The 12,471-nt window shown below is 46.6% G+C and overlaps 1 protein-coding gene across 1 annotated transcript in view; it reads right to left on the minus strand.

Moving 5' to 3' along the window:
* Positions 1-12,471, minus strand: part of LOC144466904 (uncharacterized) — a 57,385-nt gene that overhangs the window by 9,997 nt on the left and 34,917 nt on the right. The window contains exons 14-26 of the mRNA XM_078174826.1: positions 10,349-10,942; positions 9,515-10,114; positions 8,657-9,250; positions 7,823-8,422; positions 6,965-7,558; positions 6,131-6,730; positions 5,273-5,866; positions 4,439-5,038; positions 3,581-4,174; positions 2,747-3,346; positions 1,889-2,482; positions 1,055-1,654; positions 197-790 (exon numbers count right to left, since the gene is read on the minus strand). Of these exons, the coding sequence (XP_078030952.1) occupies positions 197-790; positions 1,055-1,654; positions 1,889-2,482; positions 2,747-3,346; positions 3,581-4,174; positions 4,439-5,038; positions 5,273-5,866; positions 6,131-6,730; positions 6,965-7,558; positions 7,823-8,422; positions 8,657-9,250; positions 9,515-10,114; positions 10,349-10,942 (7,758 nt within the window). The remainder of the gene's footprint in view (positions 1-196; positions 791-1,054; positions 1,655-1,888; positions 2,483-2,746; positions 3,347-3,580; positions 4,175-4,438; positions 5,039-5,272; positions 5,867-6,130; positions 6,731-6,964; positions 7,559-7,822; positions 8,423-8,656; positions 9,251-9,514; positions 10,115-10,348; positions 10,943-12,471) is intronic.

Below are 12,471 nucleotides of genomic sequence, written 5' to 3' on the forward strand. Positions count from 1 at the left end.
GTGTCAAACATTTGCCATACAAAAGTCACACGATGAAAGCTAACCTCAAGGTTTACAACATTAACTCTACTGATTCTGGCACAACTGTTTTGTCAAAGTGGAACTGGTTGATCTCAGCTTAGTGAAGTACACTTTCAAACTGTTGAATTTGCATCCTAACGTAATGTTGGAATGTAAAAATCTGTCACTTTCTTACCAGTTACTGTTGGTGTCATGGGCGTGACCCTCGTTAGTACTCTGTTCATTACAGAGGAGAGCTGTTCTAGGACACTGGGGAGGTCAGTGAACTCAGACACCGATAGAGCGTAACTAGGCTCATGTGATATCTTCTGCAGCTCTCCGCTGTCAGAGCTCCTTGTTCCAATGCCAATCACAAAGATGCCCTGCTGTTTGAGAGCAGACGCTGGGGTATCTACATTGTCATAAGACCTTCCACCATTTAGCAGGATCAACATCTGTGGAACGCCTTGCAGGAGCCTACTCCCGGAGGAGTTTGTAAAGATGCTGTCCCTGACATATTGGAGAGCGGCCCCGGTGTTGAGGGGTCTGCCCCCTTTGTGTGTCAGCCCTCTGAGCGCATCCACAATATCCTCTCTTGTGGTGTATCTTTTCAGATTGAAATGGACCTGTGCATCTCTGCTGTACTGGACTACAGAGACACGGTCTTTGTTTTCTCCCACATTGAGCTTCTCCACCACCCTCTCAACAAAATCACGCATGGCAGGGAAGCCAGTCCTTGTGCTATCAGAACCATCCAGAAGGAATACGATATCCTTTTTGGCAGTGTCAACTGAGAAAAGACAGGAAGAGAAAAAATAAAAACCTTTGCCAAAAGTACGCTCCTGGACTCATCATCAAGTGGTGGACTATTTTTGTCAAAACATCTAGCATTGCCTATTTCAATTTGTAACCAAAGGAAAGCACACCACCATCTCTATTTAAATGCGCACGTGAAGCTAAACATGTATATTGCACTCAAATGCTTTTCCTCAGTCTAGGTGAAACAAGTCAGGTAGACTTTCAGGCCAGCAAGAAGCTGTGCTTGTCAACATACCAAGTACAGTTGGTGGTTCTGAGGTGACTTCAGCAACCACAGCCTCCACGGAGGACTGAAGTTGCTGTTGGACACTGGGAAGGTCAGTGAATTCAGACACAGACAGAGCATAACTGGGATCGCGGGATATCTTCTGCAGTTCTCTGCTATCAGAGTTCTTGGTTCCAATTGCAAAGGTCAAGACACCCAGCTGTTTGAGAGCAGAGGCTGGTGCATCAACACTGTCGAAAGACCTTCCACCACTTAGCAATACCAGGATCTGTGGAACTCCTTCCAGGCGCCTGCTTCCGCCAGAGGCCGTGAAGACGTTATCCCTCAAGTACTGGAGAGCTGCTCCAGTGTTGAGGGGTCTTCCGCCTTTGTGCCTCAAACCTCTGACAGTGTCAAGGATCTCGCCCTTTGTGGTGTACGTGTTCAGATAGAACTGGACAGCTGGATCTCTGCTGTACTGAACCACTGAGACACGGTCTTTGCTGTCATCCACACTGAGTTTCTCTACTAGTCTGTGGACAAAGTCTCGCATAGCTGGGAATTCAGTTCTAGTGCCATCGGATCCGTCCAGCAAGAACACAACATCCCTTCCTAGTGGCTGTCTCTCCACTAGGAAAACATAGAATTTGAGACATATTTAGGTTCATGTGTCAAACATTTGCCATACAAAAGTCACACGATGAAAGCTAACCTCAAGGTTTACAACATTAACTCTACTGATTCTGGCACAACTGTTTTGTCAAAGTGGAACTGGTTGATCTCAGCTTAGTGAAGTACACTTTCAAACTGTTGAATTTGCATCCTAACGTAATGTTGGAATGTAAAAATCTGTCACTTTCTTACCAGTTACTGTTGGTGTCATGGGCGTGACCCTCGTTAGTACTCTGTTCATTACAGAGGAGAGCTGTTCTAGGACACTGGGGAGGTCAGTGAACTCAGACACTGATAGAGCGTAACTAGGCTCATGTGATATCTTCTGCAGCTCTCCGCTGTCAGAGCTCCTTGTTCCAATGCCAATCACAAAGATGCCCTGCTGTTTGAGAGCAGACGCTGGGGTATCTACATTGTCATAAGACCTTCCACCATTTAGCAGGATCAACATCTGTGGAACGCCTTGCAGGAGCCTACTCCCGGAGGAGTTTGTAAAGACGCTGTCCCTGACATATTGGAGAGCGGCCCCGGTGTTGAGGGGTCTGCCCCCTTTGTGTGTCAGCCCTCTGAGCGCATCCACAATATCCTCTCTTGTGGTGTATCTTTTCAGATTGAAATGGACCTGTGCATCTCTGCTGTACTGGACTACAGAGACACGGTCTTTGTTTTCTCCCACACTGAGCTTCTCCACCACCCTCTCAACAAAATCACGCATGGCAGGGAAGCCAGTCCTTGTGCTATCAGAACCATCCAGAAGGAATACGATATCCTTTTTGGCAGTGTCAACTGAGAAAAGACAGGAAGAGAAAAAATAAAAACCTTTGCCAAAAGTACGCTCCTGGACTCATCATCAAGTGGTGGACTATTTTTGTCAAAACATCTAGCATTGCCTATTTCAATTTGTAACCAAAGGAAAGCACACCACCATCTCTATTTAAATGCGCACGTGAAGCTAAACATGTATATTGCACTCAAATGCTTTTCCTCAGTCTAGGTGAAACAAGTCAGGTAGACTTTCAGGCCAGCAAGAAGCTGTGCTTGTCAACATACCAAGTACAGTTGGTGGTTCTGAGGTGACTTCAGCAACCACAGCCTCCACGGAGGACTGAAGTTGCTGTTGGACACTGGGAAGGTCAGTGAATTCAGACACAGACAGAGCATAACTGGGATCGCGGGATATCTTCTGCAGTTCTCTGCTGTCAGAGTTCTTGGTTCCAATTGCAAAGGTCAAGACACCCAGCTGTTTGAGAGCAGAGGCTGGTGCATCAACACTGTCGAAAGACCTTCCACCACTTAGCAATACCAGGATCTGTGGAACTCCTTCCAGGCGCCTGCTTCCGCCAGAGGCCGTGAAGACGTTATCCCTCAAGTACTGGAGAGCTGCTCCAGTGTTGAGGGGTCTTCCGCCTTTGTGCCTCAAACCTCTGACAGTGTCAAGGATCTCGCCCTTTGTGGTGTACGTGTTCAGATAGAACTGGACAGCTGGATCTCTGCTGTACTGAACCACTGAGACACGGTCTTTGCTGTCATCCACACTGAGTTTCTCTACTAGTCTGTGGACAAAGTCTCGCATAGCTGGGAATTCAGTTCTAGTGCCATTGGATCCGTCCAGCAAGAACACAACATCCCTTCCTAGTGGCTGTCTCTCCACTAGGAAAACATAGAATTTGAGACATATTTAGGTTCATGTGTCAAACATTTGCCATACAAAAGTCACACGATGAAAGCTAACCTCAAGGTTTACAACATTAACTCTACTGATTCTGGCACAACTGTTTTGTCAAAGTGGAACTGGTTGATCTCAGCTTAGTGAAGTACACTTTCAAACTGTTGAATTTGCATCCTAACGTAATGTTGGAATGTAAAAATCTGTCACTTTCTTACCAGTTACTGTTGGTGTCATGGGCGTGACCCTCGTTAGTACTCTGTTCATTACAGAGGAGAGCTGTTCTAGGACACTGGGGAGGTCAGTGAACTCAGACACTGATAGAGCGTAACTAGGCTCATGTGATATCTTCTGCAGCTCTCCGCTGTCAGAGCTCCTTGTTCCAATGCCAATCACAAAGATGCCCTGCTGTTTGAGAGCAGACGCTGGGGTATCTACATTGTCATAAGACCTTCCACCATTTAGCAGGATCAACATCTGTGGAACGCCTTGCAGGAGCCTACTCCCGGAGGAGTTTGTAAAGACGCTGTCCCTGACATATTGGAGAGCGGCCCCGGTGTTGAGGGGTCTGCCCCCTTTGTGTGTCAGCCCTCTGAGCGCATCCACAATATCCTCTCTTGTGGTGTATCTTTTCAGATTGAAATGGACCTGTGCATCTCTGCTGTACTGGACTACAGAGACACGGTCTTTGTTTTCTCCCACACTGAGCTTCTCCACCACCCTCTCAACAAAATCACGCATGGCAGGAAAGCCAGTCCTTGTGCTATCAGAACCATCCAGAAGGAATACGATATCCTTTTTGGCAGTGTCAACTGAGAAAAGACAGGAAGAGAAAAAATAAAAACCTTTGCCAAAAGTACGCTCCTGGACTCATCATCAAGTGGTGGACTATTTTTGTCAAAACATCTAGCATTGCCTATTTCAATTTGTAACCAAAGGAAAGCACACCACCATCTCTATTTAAATGCGCACGTGAAGCTAAACATGTATATTGCACTCAAATGCTTTTCCTCAGTCTAGGTGAAACAAGTCAGGTAGACTTTCAGGCCAGCAAGAAGCTGTGCTTGTCAACATACCAAGTACAGTTGGTGGTTCTGAGGTGACTTCAGCAACCACAGCCTCCACGGAGGACTGAAGTTGCTGTTGGACACTGGGAAGGTCAGTGAATTCAGACACAGACAGAGCATAACTGGGATCGCGGGATATCTTCTGCAGTTCTCTGCTATCAGAGTTCTTGGTTCCAATTGCAAAGGTCAAGACACCCAGCTGTTTGAGAGCAGAGGCTGGTGCATCAACACTGTCGAAAGACCTTCCACCACTTAGCAATACCAGGATCTGTGGAACTCCTTCCAGGCGCCTGCTTCCGCCAGAGGCCGTGAAGACGTTATCCCTCAAGTACTGGAGAGCTGCTCCAGTGTTGAGGGGTCTTCCGCCTTTGTGCCTCAAACCTCTGACAGTGTCAAGGATCTCGCCCTTTGTGGTGTACGTGTTCAGATAGAACTGGACAGCTGGATCTCTGCTGTACTGAACCACTGAGACACGGTCTTTGCTGTCATCCACACTGAGTTTCTCTACTAGTCTGTGGACAAAGTCTCGCATAGCTGGGAATTCAGTTCTAGTGCCATCGGATCCGTCCAGCAAGAACACAACATCCCTTCCTAGTGGCTGTCTCTCCACTAGGAAAACATAGAATTTGAGACATATTTAGGTTCATGTGTCAAACATTTGCCATACAAAAGTCACACGATGAAAGCTAACCTCAAGGTTTACAACATTAACTCTACTGATTCTGGCACAACTGTTTTGTCAAAGTGGAACTGGTTGATCTCAGCTTAGTGAAGTACACTTTCAAACTGTTGAATTTGCATCCTAACGTAATGTTGGAATGTAAAAATCTGTCACTTTCTTACCAGTTACTGTTGGTGTCATGGGCGTGACCCTCGTTAGTACTCTGTTCATTACAGAGGAGAGCTGTTCTAGGACACTGGGGAGGTCAGTGAACTCAGACACTGATAGAGCGTAACTAGGCTCATGTGATATCTTCTGCAGCTCTCCGCTGTCAGAGCTCCTTGTTCCAATGCCAATCACAAAGATGCCCTGCTGTTTGAGAGCAGACGCTGGGGTATCTACATTGTCATAAGACCTTCCACCATTTAGCAGGATCAACATCTGTGGAACGCCTTGCAGGAGCCTACTCCCGGAGGAGTTTGTAAAGACGCTGTCCCTGACATATTGGAGAGCGGCCCCGGTGTTGAGGGGTCTGCCCCCTTTGTGTGTCAGCCCTCTGAGCGCATCCACAATATCCTCTCTTGTGGTGTATCTTTTCAGATTGAAATGGACCTGTGCATCTCTGCTGTACTGGACTACAGAGACACGGTCTTTGTTTTCTCCCACACTGAGCTTCTCCACCACCCTCTCAACAAAATCACGCATGGCAGGGAAGCCAGTCCTTGTGCTATCAGAACCATCCAGAAGGAATACGATATCCTTTTTGGCAGTGTCAACTGAGAAAAGACAGGAAGAGAAAAAATAAAAACCTTTGCCAAAAGTACGCTCCTGGACTCATCATCAAGTGGTGGACTATTTTTGTCAAAACATCTAGCATTGCCTATTTCAATTTGTAACCAAAGGAAAGCACACCACCATCTCTATTTAAATGCGCACGTGAAGCTAAACATGTATATTGCACTCAAATGCTTTTCCTCAGTCTAGGTGAAACAAGTCAGGTAGACTTTCAGGCCAGCAAGAAGCTGTGCTTGTCAACATACCAAGTACAGTTGGTGGTTCTGAGGTGACTTCAGCAACCACAGCCTCCACGGAGGACTGAAGTTGCTGTTGGACACTGGGAAGGTCAGTGAATTCAGACACAGACAGAGCATAACTGGGATCGCGGGATATCTTCTGCAGTTCTCTGCTATCAGAGTTCTTGGTTCCAATTGCAAAGGTCAAGACACCCAGCTGTTTGAGAGCAGAGGCTGGTGCATCAACACTGTCGAAAGACCTTCCACCACTTAGCAATACCAGGATCTGTGGAACTCCTTCCAGGCGCCTGCTTCCACCAGAGGCCGTGAAGACGTTATCCCTCAAGTACTGGAGAGCTGCTCCAGTGTTGAGGGGTCTTCCGCCTTTGTGCCTCAAACCTCTGACAGTGTCAAGGATCTCGCCCTTTGTGGTGTACGTGTTCAGATAGAACTGGACAGCTGGATCTCTGCTGTACTGAACCACTGAGACACGGTCTTTGCTGTCATCCACACTGAGTTTCTCTACTAGTCTGTGGACAAAGTCTCGCATAGCTGGGAATTCAGTTCTAGTGCCATCGGATCCGTCCAGCAAGAACACAACATCCCTTCCTAGTGGCTGTCTCTCCACTAGGAAAACATAGAATTTGAGACATATTTAGGTTCATGTGTCAAACATTTGCCATACAAAAGTCACACGATGAAAGCTAACCTCAAGGTTTACAACATTAACTCTACTGATTCTGGCACAACTGTTTTGTCAAAGTGGAACTGGTTGATCTCAGCTTAGTGAAGTACACTTTCAAACTGTTGAATTTGCATCCTAACGTAATGTTGGAATGTAAAAATCTGTCACTTTCTTACCAGTTACTGTTGGTGTCATGGGCGTGACCCTCGTTAGTACTCTGTTCATTACAGAGGAGAGCTGTTCTAGGACACTGGGGAGGTCAGTGAACTCAGACACCGATAGAGCGTAACTAGGCTCATGTGATATCTTCTGCAGCTCTCCGCTGTCAGAGCTCCTTGTTCCAATGCCAATCACAAAGATGCCCTGCTGTTTGAGAGCAGACGCTGGGGTATCTACATTGTCATAAGACCTTCCACCATTTAGCAGGATCAACATCTGTGGAACGCCTTGCAGGAGCCTACTCCCGGAGGAGTTTGTAAAGACGCTGTCCCTGACATATTGGAGAGCGACCCCGGTGTTGAGGGGTCTGCCCCCTTTGTGTGTCAGCCCTCTGAGCGCATCCACAATATCCTCTCTTGTGGTGTATCTTTTCAGACTGAAATGGACCTGTGCATCTCTGCTGTACTGGACTACAGAGACACGGTCTTTGTTTTCTCCCACATTGAGCTTCTCCACCACCCTCTCAACAAAATCACGCATGGCAGGGAAGCCAGTCCTTGTGCTATCAGAACCATCCAGAAGGAATACGATATCCTTTTTGGTAGTGTCAACTGAGAAAAGACAGGAAGAGAAAAAATAAAAACCTTTGCCAAAAGTACGCTCCTGGACTCATCATCAAGTGGTGGACTATTTTTGTCAAAACATCTAGCATTGCCTATTTCAATTTGTAACCAAAGGAAAGCACACCACCATCTCTATTTAAATGCGCACGTGAAGCTAAACATGTATATTGCACTCAAATGCTTTTCCTCAGTCTAGGTGAAACAAGTCAGGTAGACTTTCAGGCCAGCAAGAAGCTGTGCTTGTCAACATACCAAGTACAGTTGGTGGTTCTGAGGTGACTTCAGCAACCACAGCCTCCACGGAGGACTGAAGTTGCTGTTGGACACTGGGAAGGTCAGTGAATTCAGACACAGACAGAGCATAACTGGGATCGCGGGATATCTTCTGCAGTTCTCTGCTATCAGAGTTCTTGGTTCCAATTGCAAAGGTCAAGACACCCAGCTGTTTGAGAGCAGAGGCTGGTGCATCAACACTGTCGAAAGACCTTCCACCACTTAGCAATACCAGGATCTGTGGAACTCCTTCCAGGCGCCTGCTTCCGCCAGAGGCCGTGAAGACGTTATCCCTCAAGTACTGGAGAGCTGCTCCAGTGTTGAGGGGTCTTCCGCCTTTGTGCCTCAAACCTCTGACAGTGTCAAGGATCTCGCCCTTTGTGGTGTACGTGTTCAGATAGAACTGGACAGCTGGATCTCTGCTGTACTGAACCACTGAGACACGGTCTTTGCTGTCATCCACACTGAGTTTCTCTACTAGTCTGTGGACAAAGTCTCGCATAGCTGGGAATTCAGTTCTAGTGCCATCGGATCCGTCCAGCAAGAACACAACATCCCTTCCTAGTGGCTGTCTCTCCACTAGGAAAACATAGAATTTGAGACATATTTAGGTTCATGTGTCAAACATTTGCCATACAAAAGTCACACGATGAAAGCTAACCTCAAGGTTTACAACATTAACTCTACTGATTCTGGCACAACTGTTTTGTCAAAGTGGAACTGGTTGATCTCAGCTTAGTGAAGTACACTTTCAAACTGTTGAATTTGCATCCTAACGTAATGTTGGAATGTAAAAATCTGTCACTTTCTTACCAGTTACTGTTGGTGTCATGGGCGTGACCCTCGTTAGTACTCTGTTCATTACAGAGGAGAGCTGTTCTAGGACACTGGGGAGGTCAGTGAACTCAGACACTGATAGAGCGTAACTAGGCTCATGTGATATCTTCTGCAGCTCTCCGCTGTCAGAGCTCCTTGTTCCAATGCCAATCACAAAGATGCCCTGCTGTTTGAGAGCAGACGCTGGGGTATCTACATTGTCATAAGACCTTCCACCATTTAGCAGGATCAACATCTGTGGAACGCCTTGCAGGAGCCTACTCCCGGAGGAGTTTGTAAAGACGCTGTCCCTGACATATTGGAGAGCGACCCCGGTGTTGAGGGGTCTGCCCCCTTTGTGTGTCAGCCCTCTGAGCGCATCCACAATATCCTCTCTTGTGGTGTATCTTTTCAGATTGAAATGGACCTGTGCATCTCTGCTGTACTGGACTACAGAGACACGGTCTTTGTTTTCTCCCACATTGAGCTTCTCCACCACCCTCTCAACAAAATCACGCATGGCAGGGAAGCCAGTCCTTGTGCTATCAGAACCATCCAGAAGGAATACGATATCCTTTTTGGCAGTGTCAACTGAGAAAAGACAGGAAGAGAAAAAATAAAAACCTTTGCCAAAAGTACGCTCCTGGACTCATCATCAAGTGGTGGACTATTTTTGCCAAAACATCTAGCATTGCCTATTTCAATTTGTAACCAAAGGAAAGCACACCACCATCTCTATTTAAATGCGCACGTGAAGCTAAACATGTATATTGCACTCAAATGCTTTTCCTCAGTCTAGGTGAAACAAGTCAGGTAGACTTTCAGGCCAGCAAGAAGCTGTGCTTGTCAACATACCAAGTACAGTTGGTGGTTCTGAGGTGACTTCAGCAACCACAGCCTCCACGGAGGACTGAAGTTGCTGTTGGACACTGGGAAGGTCAGTGAATTCAGACACAGACAGAGCATAACTGGGATCGCGGGATATCTTCTGCAGTTCTCTGCTATCAGAGTTCTTGGTTCCAATTGCAAAGGTCAAGACACCCAGCTGTTTGAGAGCAGAGGCTGGTGCATCAACACTGTCGAAAGACCTTCCACCACTTAGCAATACCAGGATCTGTGGAACTCCTTCCAGGCGCCTGCTTCCGCCAGAGGCCGTGAAGACGTTATCCCTCAAGTACTGGAGAGCTGCTCCAGTGTTGAGGGGTCTTCCGCCTTTGTGCCTCAAACCTCTGACAGTGTCAAGGATCTCGCCCTTTGTGGTGTACGTGTTCAGATAGAACTGGACAGCTGGATCTCTGCTGTACTGAACCACTGAGACACGGTCTTTGCTGTCATCCACACTGAGTTTCTCTACTAGTCTGTGGACAAAGTCTCGCATAGCTGGGAATTCAGTTCTAGTGCCATCGGATCCGTCCAGCAAGAACACAACATCCCTTCCTAGTGGCTGTCTCTCCACTAGGAAAACATAGAATTTGAGACATATTTAGGTTCATGTGTCAAACATTTGCCATACAAAAGTCACACGATGAAAGCTAACCTCAAGGTTTACAACATTAACTCTACTGATTCTGGCACAACTGTTTTGTCAAAGTGGAACTGGTTGATCTCAGCTTAGTGAAGTACACTTTCAAACTGTTGAATTTGCATCCTAACGTAATGTTGGATTGTAAAAATCTGTCACTTTCTTACCAGTTACTGTTGGTGTCATGGGCGTGACCCTCGTTAGTACTCTGTTCATTACAGAGGAGAGCTGTTCTAGGACACTGGGGAGGTCAGTGAACTCAGACACTGATAGAGCGTAACTAGGCTCATGTGATATCTTCTGCAGCTCTCCGCTGTCAGAGCTCCTTGTTCCAATGCCAATCACAAAGATGCCCTGCTGTTTGAGAGCAGACGCTGGGGTATCTACATTGTCATAAGACCTTCCACCATTTAGCAGGATCAACATCTGTGGAACGCCTTGCAGGAGCCTACTCCCGGAGGAGTTTGTAAAGACGCTGTCCCTGACATATTGGAGAGCGGCCCCGGTGTTGAGGGGTCTGCCCCCTTTGTGTGTCAGCCCTCTGAGCGCATCCACAATATCCTCTCTTGTGGTGTATCTTTTCAGATTGAAATGGACCTGTGCATCTCTGCTGTACTGGACTACAGAGACACGGTCTTTGTTTTCTCCCACATTGAGCTTCTCCACCACCCTCTCAACAAAATCACGCATGGCAGGGAAGCCAGTCCTTGTGCTATCAGAACCATCCAGAAGGAATACGATATCCTTTTTGGCAGTGTCAACTGAGAAAAGACAGGAAGAGAAAAAATAAAAACCTTTGCCAAAAGTACGCTCCTGGACTCATCATCAAGTGGTGGACTATTTTTGTCAAAACATCTAGCATTGCCTATTTCAATTTGTAACCAAAGGAAAGCACACCACCATCTCTATTTAAATGCGCACGTGAAGCTAAACATGTATATTGCACTCAAATGCTTTTCCTCAGTCTAGGTGAAACAAGTCAGGTAGACTTTCAGGCCAGCAAGAAGCTGTGCTTGTCAACATACCAAGTACAGTTGGTGGTTCTGAGGTGACTTCAGCAACCACAGCCTCCACGGAGGACTGAAGTTGCTGTTGGACACTGGGAAGGTCAGTGAATTCAGACACAGACAGAGCATAACTGGGATCGCGGGATATCTTCTGCAGTTCTCTGCTATCAGAGTTCTTGGTTCCAATTGCAAAGGTCAAGACACCCAGCTGTTTGAGAGCAGAGGCTGGTGCATCAACACTGTCGAAAGACCTTCCACCACTTAGCAATACCAGGATCTGTGGAACTCCTTCCAGACGCCTGCTTCCGCCAGAGGCCGTGAAGACGTTATCCCTCAAGAACTGGAGAGCTGCTCCAGTGTTGAGGGGTCTTCCGCCTTTGTGCCTCAAACCTCTGACAGTGTCAAGGATCTCGCCCTTTGTGGTGTACGTGTTCAGATAGAACTGGACAGCTGGATCTCTGCTGTACTGAACCACTGAGACACGGTCTTTGCTGTCATCCACACTGAGTTTCTCTACTAGTCTGTGGACAAAATCTCGCATAGCTGGGAATTCAGTTCTAGTGCCATTGGATCCGTCCAGCAAGAACACAACATCCCTTCCTAGTGTCTGTCTCTCCACTAGGGAAACATAGAATTTGAGACATATTTAGGTTCATGTGTCAAACATTTGCCATGCAAAAGTCACACAATGAAAGCTAACCTCAAGGTTTACAACATTTCCTATATTAATGCTGGCACAACTGTTTTGTCAAAGTGGAACTGGATGACCTGAACTGAGTGTACACACTAATACAGTTGAATTTGCATCCAAACATGACTACTACAAACCCTGCCCTCTCCATGTTTGCAGTTGGGACACGAGCCAAACTAATAACGCAAAGTACACCTCAAATAAATTTTATTAAATATGGTTTTTGTCATTTTACAGTGTTCTTATCACACTGCTGTATGTCCAATTGTTCATTTTTCATTCGTTTGATTTTATTTAGTTATTTGATACTATAAGAAGGGGACATCTGACATCCTGACTGACAGCTATGTGTGCTAATCAGTGTGTTTGCAATCAATGGCACTGCTCACAGCTGGAACGAAAGGGTGTTTGGGCAGGAAATTGACAGCTGAGATCACTACTGCAGATTCATTTTTGTACATTGAGGGGAAGTGTAGATGCATCATCCATCGTCAAATACAGTCTATGATGTCATAGTTGTGCGCACCTCTTTTTAGTGCCCCCTGGAACCAGCTTCTGCTGTGTTGTGGGCTTCTCACAGAACTTTTTTTTA

Source organism: Epinephelus lanceolatus, chromosome 14, assembly GCF_041903045.1.
Source record: "Epinephelus lanceolatus isolate andai-2023 chromosome 14, ASM4190304v1, whole genome shotgun sequence".
In the NCBI taxonomy this organism is placed as follows: domain Eukaryota; kingdom Metazoa; phylum Chordata; class Actinopteri; order Perciformes; family Serranidae; genus Epinephelus; species Epinephelus lanceolatus.